The sequence below is a fragment of the Falco cherrug genome, chromosome 4 (assembly GCF_023634085.1).
Source record: "Falco cherrug isolate bFalChe1 chromosome 4, bFalChe1.pri, whole genome shotgun sequence".
Classification (NCBI taxonomy): domain Eukaryota; kingdom Metazoa; phylum Chordata; class Aves; order Falconiformes; family Falconidae; genus Falco; species Falco cherrug.
In genome coordinates this window covers 50,076,195-50,087,184 of record NC_073700.1, presented here as the reverse complement: position 1 = coordinate 50,087,184, position 10,990 = coordinate 50,076,195, and the positions used below count along the sequence as shown (strand labels likewise).

The 10,990-nt window shown below is 44.1% G+C and overlaps 1 protein-coding gene across 1 annotated transcript; it reads left to right on the top strand.

Moving 5' to 3' along the window:
* Positions 1–2,309: 2,309 nt before the first annotated feature.
* SLC35E1 (solute carrier family 35 member E1) lies at positions 2,310–9,446 on the top strand. The gene is made up of 6 exons (XM_055710257.1): positions 2,310–2,725; positions 3,606–3,676; positions 4,071–4,208; positions 4,894–5,019; positions 5,510–5,755; positions 6,210–9,446. Exons 1-6 carry the CDS (start codon positions 2,341–2,343, stop codon positions 6,441–6,443), a joined length of 1,200 nt encoding a protein of 399 aa, XP_055566232.1. The 5' UTR covers positions 2,310–2,340; the 3' UTR covers positions 6,444–9,446.
* Positions 9,447–10,990: the final 1,544 nt, after the last annotated feature.

Below are 10,990 nucleotides of genomic sequence, written 5' to 3'. Positions count from 1 at the left end.
ACGTTGGTGGTGTTCAGTTGCACAGGTTGGATTTTTTTTTTAACTCTGGTTGCATCCACGGTCTGGAGACTGATAACCCAATTGCTGTTAATGTACCTCAAAGTCTAAACATTTTAAAGGTCATAGTTCATCTTTTTTTTTTTCTCTCAGTAACGTTGTAATGTATTATTCCTAATCGTTAAAACGCTTTCTAAAGCAGCCTGGTTCAGTATAGAAAGCTAAGAGTTTCTATTAATTGTAAATGCTTTAACATTTGGGACTAGTTGTTTTCTGTAGTCCTCCATGCTGGGATTCTATCCAGGGGAAAAGGGGAGGAGACACTATACCAAAAATATTTATAGGTTTAGTAATGTTAACTCTGTTAACCTGTTTGTGCTGGATCTTGCTTCTACGGAGAAGAGCCTTGGCAAAAGTCCTCCTGCCTTTAAGAGCAGAGTCAAACTCTTGCCATGATTTTAAAAGGATGTTCCGTGCCGGGTATACATTAAGTTGGTTTGTTCCCTGGAATACAACTGATAAGGTCCGGTTTATTTTTAAGTCATTCAAACCTACTGTTTCTGTGATCTGACTGGTATTGAAATGTGTGGGTGTCTCAAAAACCTCAGCTGATGTCTGTTTGCTTCCATTTCTGAAATCTGAGGTCTGAGAGTGAAACCAGAAAAAGTGGTTACCAAAAATGTTTCCAAGTATATTTTCAGTTTACTTCCATTTTGTCCTTCTGCAGTTGATGAGGTCAAGCAGTGTGTTTTAGAGCTGGGGAAAGCTACTGTCTTGCGGTTCAGAAAGGTAGTTTTGATGGTAGAGGGCTAAAAAGCTGGTCATTTTGGAAAACTTGGATTTTGTTTATGTAAAAAATATTGTGCTTCTTGTCTCCCCTTGCCCCTTCTTCCTCTTTCCCTGAATGGTCTTATTTAGGAACAGGGTCTGTGCTCTTTTGAAGCCTTCGAATATAGGGCAAATTTCAGGAAATGACAAAGCATTACCCATTTTTTTCTCCACTGCTTACATTTCTTATGCAATCAATGGCCCTTGTGGACCACACTCGGTGAGGTGATGCCCTAAGTTCATCACTGCTTTCAAATCACATCCAGCTCTTGGTAGCAAACTGACCATGCTGGTGCTCCCTTGGCTTGAGGGAGCGTCAGGTATTAGACCCAGCCCTTTCCCTAGTGGTACAAAATCACTAGAGAAATTCACTTACAATGTAAGCTTTAAATCTTGTTCCATACCGAGTTTGTTTCTGCTGTAAGGGTCGACTCACTTGGATGTCATCCAGGGTGAGAAGAGGCTTGACAATCTTTATTTCAGCATGCTGCTATAACCGGTTCTGTGAGCTCCAACAAATGTGAATAAGTTTACAAGGTGATGATTTTTTTGTCAATTTTGTAAACAAGTTCGAATGAAGTTTACCGTGTGCATATCTGCTGTGTACTCTCATTTTTGCATGAACTCAGTTTCTCTGCTACTGGTTTTTCCTACCCACCTTCCAAAATTTATTATTCTAATCCTAAAAATCTTGATTTTAATACACTGCCATCTCTTTCCTGTCAGTGGATGACATGAAGTGGCTCACCTGCAGATCTTTCAGGAATTGCCATTACCTAAAGTGCATGTTTTTATAGGTACATTAATGATGCAGAAATATCTTTTGACAGAGCACATGGATGAGAACCCCCTCCCGCCTTGACAGGTACTCGCCCACTTTTTAATATGCCAGCCTTCCACATTCCTTGAGTGAGTTTTAAAGGTCAGGAACAATTGTCTCACTGCCTTGGGGTATGTAACCTTTGCTCGGTCACTGTGCCGACTGCCCTTTCGGTTTCCTGAGGCAGGCTTCGGGTGCCGCGCTGCCCTTCAGGCCTGCCTGCTGCTTCGGAGCACGCTTGTGCTGGAGCCCCAGATCAGCAAAAGCGACTTTTGTGCTTCTCGTACCCCGAGCTCTCGCCTGGGCTACCCCCCCGCCCCCGCAGGCTGGACCTGGTCCCCGCAGCACCCCTTCAGGCAGCAGCACTGCCGCGGGGGAGGGGGGGTCCCGCCTCACGAAGCTGACAGGCTCGGGCTGAGGGGAACCCGTGCTCTGGCGCCGGGGCGAGAGGCCCGTGGCTCTGCCGGAGCTCTCGCTCCCACCGGTGGGCCCGGGGTGGCGGTGGAGTAGGGGGACACGGGGCGGGAGTGCGGGGCGACCCCTCAACGGCCCTTCCCGCCAGGGCGGCTCGGCGGAAGTGACGCGCGGCGGCGGCTGCCGGCACCCGTAGGCACGGAGTAGGGGGCGGGGCCCCGCCTCGGGAAGCGTCGCGTTGGCGGCGGTGACGTTGCGGCGGCCGGGCGGCGCAGGCAGCCATGGCGGCCCCGCTGGCGGCGGCGGCGGCGGGCGCCGGGGCGGTGCCGGGGCGGGGGGGCCGCGGGCCGGCGCTGCGGGAGGGGGCGCGGGTGTCGGCGCTTTGCCTGGCCTGGTACGGGCTGAGCGCCGGCGGGAACGTGGTGAACAAGCTGCTGCTGGGCGGCTTCCCGCGGCCCGTTACCGTCTCGCTCTTCCACATCCTGGGGCTGTGCGGGCTCCTGCCGCCTCTGCTGCGCGCCTGGCGGGTGCCGCCCGCCGGCCCGGCCCAGCTGCCGCCCCGCGCCTATCCCCGCTACATCCTGCCGCTCGCCTTCGGCAAGTACTTCGCCTCCGTCTCCGCGCACGTTTCCCTCTGGCGGGTCCCGGTCTCCTACGCGCACACAGGTGAGGCCCGTGGAGGGGGGGGGGGACGGGACGGACGGCCTTATGCCCGGCGTGTGCTCCTGCAGGTGCCCGGGCGGGGATTGGCCCAGCGCCGGTTGGGCTCGTCTAGGGTCCCGGTGCAGAGAGCTGAAGCCCAGTGTGGGCTCGTATGGGTGGCCGGTGCGGTGTCCTGGTCCCCGCTGTGTGCTCGGACTGGTGGCCGGTGCAATGGTCTGGGGCCCAGTGTTGGCTTGTACGGGGGCCCAGTACGGTGACCTGAAGCTCAGTGTGTGCTCATACAAGTGCCCAACACGGTCTCCCAGTCCCCCCTGCGTGCTTGTACATGTGCCCAGTGCGGTGTCTCAGTCCCTACTGTGTGCTCATACAGGTGCCCAATACAGTGTCTCAGTCTCCACTGTGTGCTCCTACGTGTGCCCAGTGCAGTTTTCCAGTTTCTGCTGTGTGCTCATACAAGCACTCAGTGCAGTGTCCCAGTCTCTGCTGTGTGCTCCTATACATGCCCAGCGCGGTGTCCTGGTCCCTGTTGCATGCTCATATGGGTGCCCAGTGCAGTGTCTCGTTCCCCGGTACATGCTTGTACCAGTGCCCAGTGCAGTGACCTGAAGCCCAGCGTGTGCTTCTGTGGGCGCCCGGCATGATGTGCTGTGCCCCACCGCGTGCTCATGTGGGTGCCTGGTGCAGCACCGAGAATTGGCCAGTGTTTGTCTAAGCACCCAGCACAGTGGTGAGGAGGGACAACCCAGCGTGGGCTGAGGTTATGGCTCTGGTGGGACCAGACCTGAGCCCCTCCTACCTCCCCAGCACTCACCCTCTGCTGACGGTGGTTGATGGAGTTGGCCCAAGCTTTGCATCTCCACCAACATTTTCTTTCCTTTCTCAGTAAAAGCGACGATGCCAATATGGGTGGTTCTTCTTTCGCGGATCATAATGAAGGAAAAGCAGACGACGAAGGTGCGGACAGGTTTGCTGAGGTTCCTTTTCTTGGTGGTGTCCGTGGTGTGCTCTGCTGGCTGGGGTCAGGAAAGCTTGGACTTTGGTTAGCTGGGTGAATTTTGTGATTGAAGTTAGATTACACAGACTTTACAAATTCTTATTCCTTTTATCGTGAACGTAAAGAAAACACATCTGAATGTTGAGCAAGGTGATGCTCTCTGATGTGCTGGAGTTGTTATAGCGTGTATTGTAGTTGCTTAAACTTTCTCCAACTACAATAGCATAAAAATTGCTCCCTGGTTTTGTTGCTTTATTCTTCTTTCTCCTTTCTTCCCCAAATAGTAGTATATATAAACTCAGTTGAAATGAAAGTTCTTAGAAGGCGTAAGCTACTATTCTGTATTCCTTTCAGGTGTACTTGTCTCTGATCCCCATAATTACTGGTGTCCTGCTGGCCACAGTCACGGAACTTTCTTTTGACATGTGGGGACTCATCAGTGCACTTGCTGCTACTCTGTGTTTTTCACTTCAGAACATCTTCTCAAAGAAGGTAATAGTTTTGCTGTTCATAATGTTGATTAGTAGCATCATCCTTTAGCAGGACTTGGTATGCTAAAAATACTTTAATATGTCTTTTCCAGTACACATATACATATTTACTTTTTAAAGTTGACTTTATAGTCAAAGGAGCCCAAAGTAATGGTTGGCTATTTTGTATGCCTGTTCTCTACAGCAAATCCTACCTGTTGAAGCTGTTATACTGAAAATCGGGCAGAACTCAGTTTTCTTTACTCCTCAGCATAGATGTTTTTTTCCGCTGACAATTCAATAAGTGCTTAAATTCAGCAGCTCATTTGAAAGCTTTTAATGTATCTTGTATCAAATCCTTTCTCTGTAGTGAGTTAGTGTCAACACTGAGCTTGCCTTGAAATCCTAGAAACAAAATGTATGTCCAGAATCTGTTTAGTTACAAAATTATTTCTGGTTTATAGAACATCTTATATGTGTTGTTATCTTGTTAATACTAAGAGTCACCACTCAAGAAACCATTGTTTTTCAAATGGACATCTGTTTTTCTTTGGTTGTCCTTATAGGAAAGTCATACTATAATGGTATTTACTTATTTTCATAATTTATCTATTATTTAACAGTAACAGCTTTAGACAGCTCCTGAATCTCTGCTGATAACGTGGGCAGTAGCTGAAGAAAGGCTATTTAATAATGTGTTTTGTCAGGTATTAAGAGATTCCCGAATACATCACCTTCGGTTGCTGAACATACTTGGGTGCCATGCTGTATTCTTCATGATCCCAACGTGGGTGTTGGTAGATCTTTCTTCCTTCTTAGTAGAGAATGACTTGGTAAGTGTCGTATTTGGGAAACTTGTTTGCTATTAAGAAAGAAAGGAGAAAATAAAACCAACAAATCAACAAACACCACCACCCAACCAGAAGAGTGTGCTGAAGTGTTTCAGTGTAGTTTCTCGTCAGCGTGGAAGGAACTGTTGTGCAATACATGCAAATTGTTTCACAAAATTATATAAAAAAAATAAACGTAGCGTTCATTGTGAGAATTCATGTCAGGGCTAGGAGAGGTAGTGTGTGCATGTAAATCTCAGGAGTTAGTGGCTGGTGACAGAACAAATGCACCCAGAACGTGTGTTACAAATACGCAGAGAGATGTTTTCTCAGAGTTGGTAGTTGCATAATGTAACATACTTGCGTGCATCTTTAGAGTGAAGTTGCAGATGTTCTTCCCATTAATGGCAGGTAAGAAGTGACTCATTGTATTTGCATTCTTATCTGAGACCTGAGATAATTTTTTTTCTTGTAATGTTTGTCTTTATGACAGAGCACGATGTCTCATTGGTCATGGACCTTGATGCTGCTTATAATCAGTGGATTCTGTAATTTTGCCCAGAATGTCATTGCCTTCAGTATTCTTAATCTGATCAGCCCGCTAAGTTACTCTGTCGCAAACGCCACAAAAAGAATCATGGTCATCACGGTGTCCCTTATAATGCTTCGCAATCCGGTTACGAGCACCAATGTCCTTGGAATGATGACAGCTATCTTGGGGGTCTTCTTATATAACAAGGTAAGGGTTTGGGGGGGGGGGCTGTTTGTTTATTCAGGACGCTCACTTGAAACAGTCCAGTAGTTTTGAATTATTTTTTGTACAAGAAGTTAACAGCTGGCAGAACAAACATGTAGAGTGCATAAGGCTTCATTGCAGAGGAGGTACATATAAGTGGAGTACGTGGGTGCCTGGGTCAGACCAGCTGTTAGGATTCTAACAAGCTTAAATTTTGATCTTAATATCTGCTTGAAAAATGAAGATTGGGAAGTAACGCACACCTCTTGAGCAAAAGAGCAGCTTACTGATTTGCCACGTGAGGGGAATGAGGTTTTTGTTAGAAGCCACTAAAGTAAGACTCTAACAGGCATAGATAGTGGTGTAATTGTAAAGCTATTATGCTTTTTTCTAGGTGTATGAGTATGTTAGGTGATACCAAAGAAAAACATTATTTATTTATTTATTTATTTCCTAGACAAAATATGATGCAAATCAAGAAGCAAAGAAGCAGCTACTTCCCGTTACAACTGCAGACCTTGTGAATTTGGACCGTCACCGAAACACTCCTGAAAAGTCTCAGAATGGACTTACGGCATTTGCACAACATGGAGACTATCAGTACGGTCGAACCAGTATCTTAACAGATCACTTCCAGTATAATCGGCAAAACTACCCAACTACCTACAACTTAAATCGTTTTGATATATAGAATCCTGGCAAACAGGTATAGACTGTGATATCAAAGTGTCCCCAACATTATCAGAAACTTTTAGTACATCCATGAATGTAAAGCCATTTTATTGTACAGTTTTTGTGGAAGGGAAGATGCATGTGTAGTGGAAGCAGTACAGACCTTCAACTTCTGCTAAGCAGACCTTTAAACATGAAACCACTAGATCTGACACTGGAACCAAATGCACAGTGTAGCTCTTGTACAGAGATTCTGGTGAAATGCACGTACGTAACTTCAGAGTGATCGTCACTGCTGTTACCGCTCCTTTTCAGAGTCCTGTCAACTGATGAGTCTTTTGGCAGCTAAATTCTGGCCAGTATTTTGTTTCCAGGCTGGTGACACTACCTTTAATTTGTTTTCTCATGTTGTAACGATCCTTGCTTTTAATGAAACTTTCAGAAAGAAGTGAAACTTCTGGTTATCAGGATTTGTCTGTCTGATAATTTGACTTACACGCATCAGTTGCAGATAGGTAGACCTGAATTCATCTTGAGCACCAATGAAACTTCATGTGGGTATTAACTGCTTTTGTGCCTATGCCTTTAGTTTTTGGTGACAAAGCAGACATGTTTCTGAAAGAGTAGACAGTAGGAAGATTGAGCTCTGCAAGAAGCGTACTTGAGGCACAGAGAAACAGAATTTCCTAAAATCACTGTTGTCCCAGTCACTGTAGATAACAAACAGAGCCAAAGATCATAATTGTCTTCTGAATAACGTAGTCCTCTAACTTCGGACATTGCTCTTCCTTGGCAATGCAGAAAGAACACACCTCCACAAATAAAGTGTTTGGAATAAGATTTTTTTTTTTTACTTGCTTCACACCTGTTCTTACAAAAGTCTTTTGTTACTTTCAAAATTGAAATGTTTAAGGTGTTTTCTTCTCAGTTCTGTGCATATATTATGCTTTCTTACATGAATCATTTATTATGAACGCATTAATTTGAGTAGCCATCATTCTTCATTGTTTCTTGTCTGTCTTTTTAGCCTCTAATTGGTGTTTTAAGTTTCTTAATTACTGCTGCTGGAGTTGCTGTGTGCATTTAGCCCGAGTTCCACTTCCTGCCAAAGTTAAATTGTGTATCCTGCTCTGTTCCTGCAACTCCCCTAGCTTGAATAGTAAATTGTTAAGAAAAAAATATTTGAATCAGCAGTAAATAGATAATTGATGATTAAGAAGAACCGATTCTGTTAGTATAAACGAATGTACTTAATTCTAGACACATTGATTGTTGTGCATCAGATACCGCGTCTGTGCATGAAAGGAATGAAACCAGTTGAACTTGGGTTTCACTGAGCCAGATTTTTATTTGGCAAAAGAAGATTTTAGGGGCTTTCTTTCCTTAACAGAAAAGCTGTTGTACAGTGAGACTTCTGATAGTGTAAGTATTACATTTTTACTAGAGAGGTATTACACACCCATGACAACATTTAGGGTGTGGTACAGAACACTCCCTCCGCTTATTTATTGCTTTAAAAATGACCATTTCCATGATGTGAGGTGATGATTTGGCTCCTTTCCGGATAATAAATAATTTATTTTCAAGTGCAAAGTCAACCTGATCTTAATCTTTTGGCTGACTGTGGAGGTAGTGATGTAGACTGCCTTCCACCTTACGGTCCAAAAGAGGAAATGGTCTTTCTGAAACTTCAGAGATAGGTTTACGTTGCTAATGCTTTATGCTGCTAATGTTTGTGAGCAGAACTTCCTTGACTTGCCTGGAATTGAATCTGTTAGTGCTAGCTTAGAACTTGGACTTTTAGTTTAGAAATTCTACATAAAGTATTTCCTAACCCAGGTTAACAAGAACAAGGTAATGAGGAAAAGCGTTCTTTCAGATGAAAAGTCTTTTGCCCATTCCAGTATTAATTTATGTGTAATTATTTCTTTTTAATATGGGGAATTGCAAAATGTGTATTTCTAAGTCTCACTTCCCACCATGTAAGTGCTTTTACATACATGTAAAAAGGATTGTGTGAACTCTGGATTTGCATTAGGTTCTGGCTCTGCAAAGGACTGATTTGAGGATGAGGTATTTAGGCTAATATTTTTAAGTGGGGCTGAAGTTTGCCCAACTGTTTTCAGAGGGAGCTAGGTGCAAACGCTTCATTGTGGTCTTTGTGCCATTGAGAAAATGGAAATGGTTCTTCCTTACTTCTCAGGGGGGTGACATACCAGAAAAAAGTAGCAGTGGGGGCCCCAGGGATGTGCAGGTGTACTAGGAGTTCATCTCCACATCTTCTGTTATGTCTGCTGCTGTACCATCCCCATACAACTTGAACCATTACTTGTAATAAAGCGCCTCATACTTTATTCACAGATCAGAGGCTTTATTAAATATATTTAGATTATTTCATTTTAGAGAACATAACCAGATCTTTTTTGCAACTGTTTTCAGAGAAAGTTTGCACTGCGCACTTGCTGTGGCAAGTCTTTAGCTCAGCTTCTTCTGTCAAGAGTACAGAAGCAGGTGAGAGTTTTCTGTTAAAAATACCTTGTCCCAAATTCTGGTCTGGGCTTGTGGCCTCGCTGTGTCTCTGAAACAAAACTACTGTATTTGCAGAGCAAAAAGGGACTGACCCAAAACAAGGATATTGTCCATTTAGAGCCTGGAGAGTGAATCTTTTCCCTGGAGACTCCCTGGTATGGTGTTTGTGCTCCTATAGTTCAGGTCTGTGGTCAACAGGGATCATTTTGTCTGGTAGAACATACAATTAAAACGGTTAGGTGAACCAGTTACAAGAGGTGGTTTTGCTGAGTATGTGAATTCGAGTCCTTAAGCAATATTGCCCACATTCAGGTAAAGGAAGTTTCTGATACTGTTGTAATATATATTTTAATCTTGGACCGCTGGCAAGATCTTGTTTGGCAAGGTGAAGCATTTGTTTTAACATGGTTTGTAAATTAATGACGTATTTAACTATGTACATAAGTTGTAGAAAGTATGGAAACACTGGAATAAAAAGGGCATATCTAGAAAATCATGTATAATGACCCCGTTATTAACTCGGAATGAAGGGGGTTGGTTGGAGTTTTTTACTTGCAGGAAGCTTTGGGAGTGCCATGCATTATTAGTAATGACCACTCATGAGAAACCGGATTAATGTTTTGCTGTGTGGGTGTGATACCTTACCAGGTGGTTACGTAGACTGAAACTGCGCCAATTTGGGTGTCCTAACACCAGTCGCTGGTATCCTTAGGAGTGTTTTGATTTCCATTACGCATTTCTAATGTGTATAAATACATCACAGAATGGGAGAAATTCTTCCCAAAACAGTCCTGGATAGTTGTAGAAATACCAGGGTGAGGGAAACCAACCTCTCCCCACTGCCTGTGGGGTTTCTGTTGATAGCTTCATAGAGTATTCGGTGCTCTTTCAATAGATCTTCAAAGTATTTCCCTGGCAGATTCAATTTTAGTACCCAGTAGTAATTGGAGCATCTTTATCACCTGGTAAAACGCTTGTGTTTTTTAAATAAATGATTGCTAAATAAAATTGAGGCAATACTTGGGCTTTGTAGGTGTACAGTGATTTGTAAAAATGGTAATTTGGGATCAACTTATGATGATTCCTGAAGCTCAAGACCTTTTCTTTCTAATCTGTGTTCAAACTCATATTTTTCTGATGTAGCATTTTGCAGCAGAAGAAACTTCTGCCGTGTAGCTCTTTGTGAAAAAGGTGCAATACAAATAAAGGGAAAGTTTTGTTTTTCTAAGGCTTCCTTTTCTGAACCATGTTGTAAGCTGTTAAAAGTAATGCTGAAATATCTTGGTGGTGGTGGTAAAGACAAGTAAAATTTGTTAATCCTGAGACAATAGGTGTATGATAGAATCACAGTATGTAGATACACAAGCGCAAAATACGCAGGTGGCGGTCACTGCCTGTCTTTTTTGGGGGGTTTATGTTGGTACTCTATAAATATATGTGAATATGGGTGGTTTTAAAAAACAAAACAAAATCATAAAAAATGCACTCCTTACTGTGTGAAATCTGGCACTTAAGCAAATGAACACTTTTGTATTATTTTCCTGTTCTTATTTCTGCTGTCGTTCTGTGAAGTTCTGGATGTTACTCAGCCGGATTGCCTGTGACACGCCCCTCCGGCCTGTAGCTGATGCTGCTGATCCGGGATCCCTTACGGGCCGACAGGAAGAAACTGCACTGGTGACTTCCAGGTACTTGGGACTTTGTCCTGTCTGAAACAAATCAGGTGCTCAGGTGGTTTTTGGCAGACATCTCTGTCAGGTAACTCTAGCATTTGGAGCATTTTGTGGATAAGCAGTCACTGCGTTCTGAGAAACATGGCAGCCTGAGTGGTGACTCTGGGGCTCCAGTGTGCAAAGCAGTGACGTGTGTGTTGGCACAAAAGGTGGCAGAAGGAATTTTGAAAAGTTTCATACTTTTTTGAGTATAAGCTGAGATTTGAACTTCATCTGGTCTCCTGGCATCTGTGTTAATTCCAGGACTGTAGAGTGATGCAGAATTGTCAGTTTGTATTTGATTCTTCCCCCACCCCATCCGCCC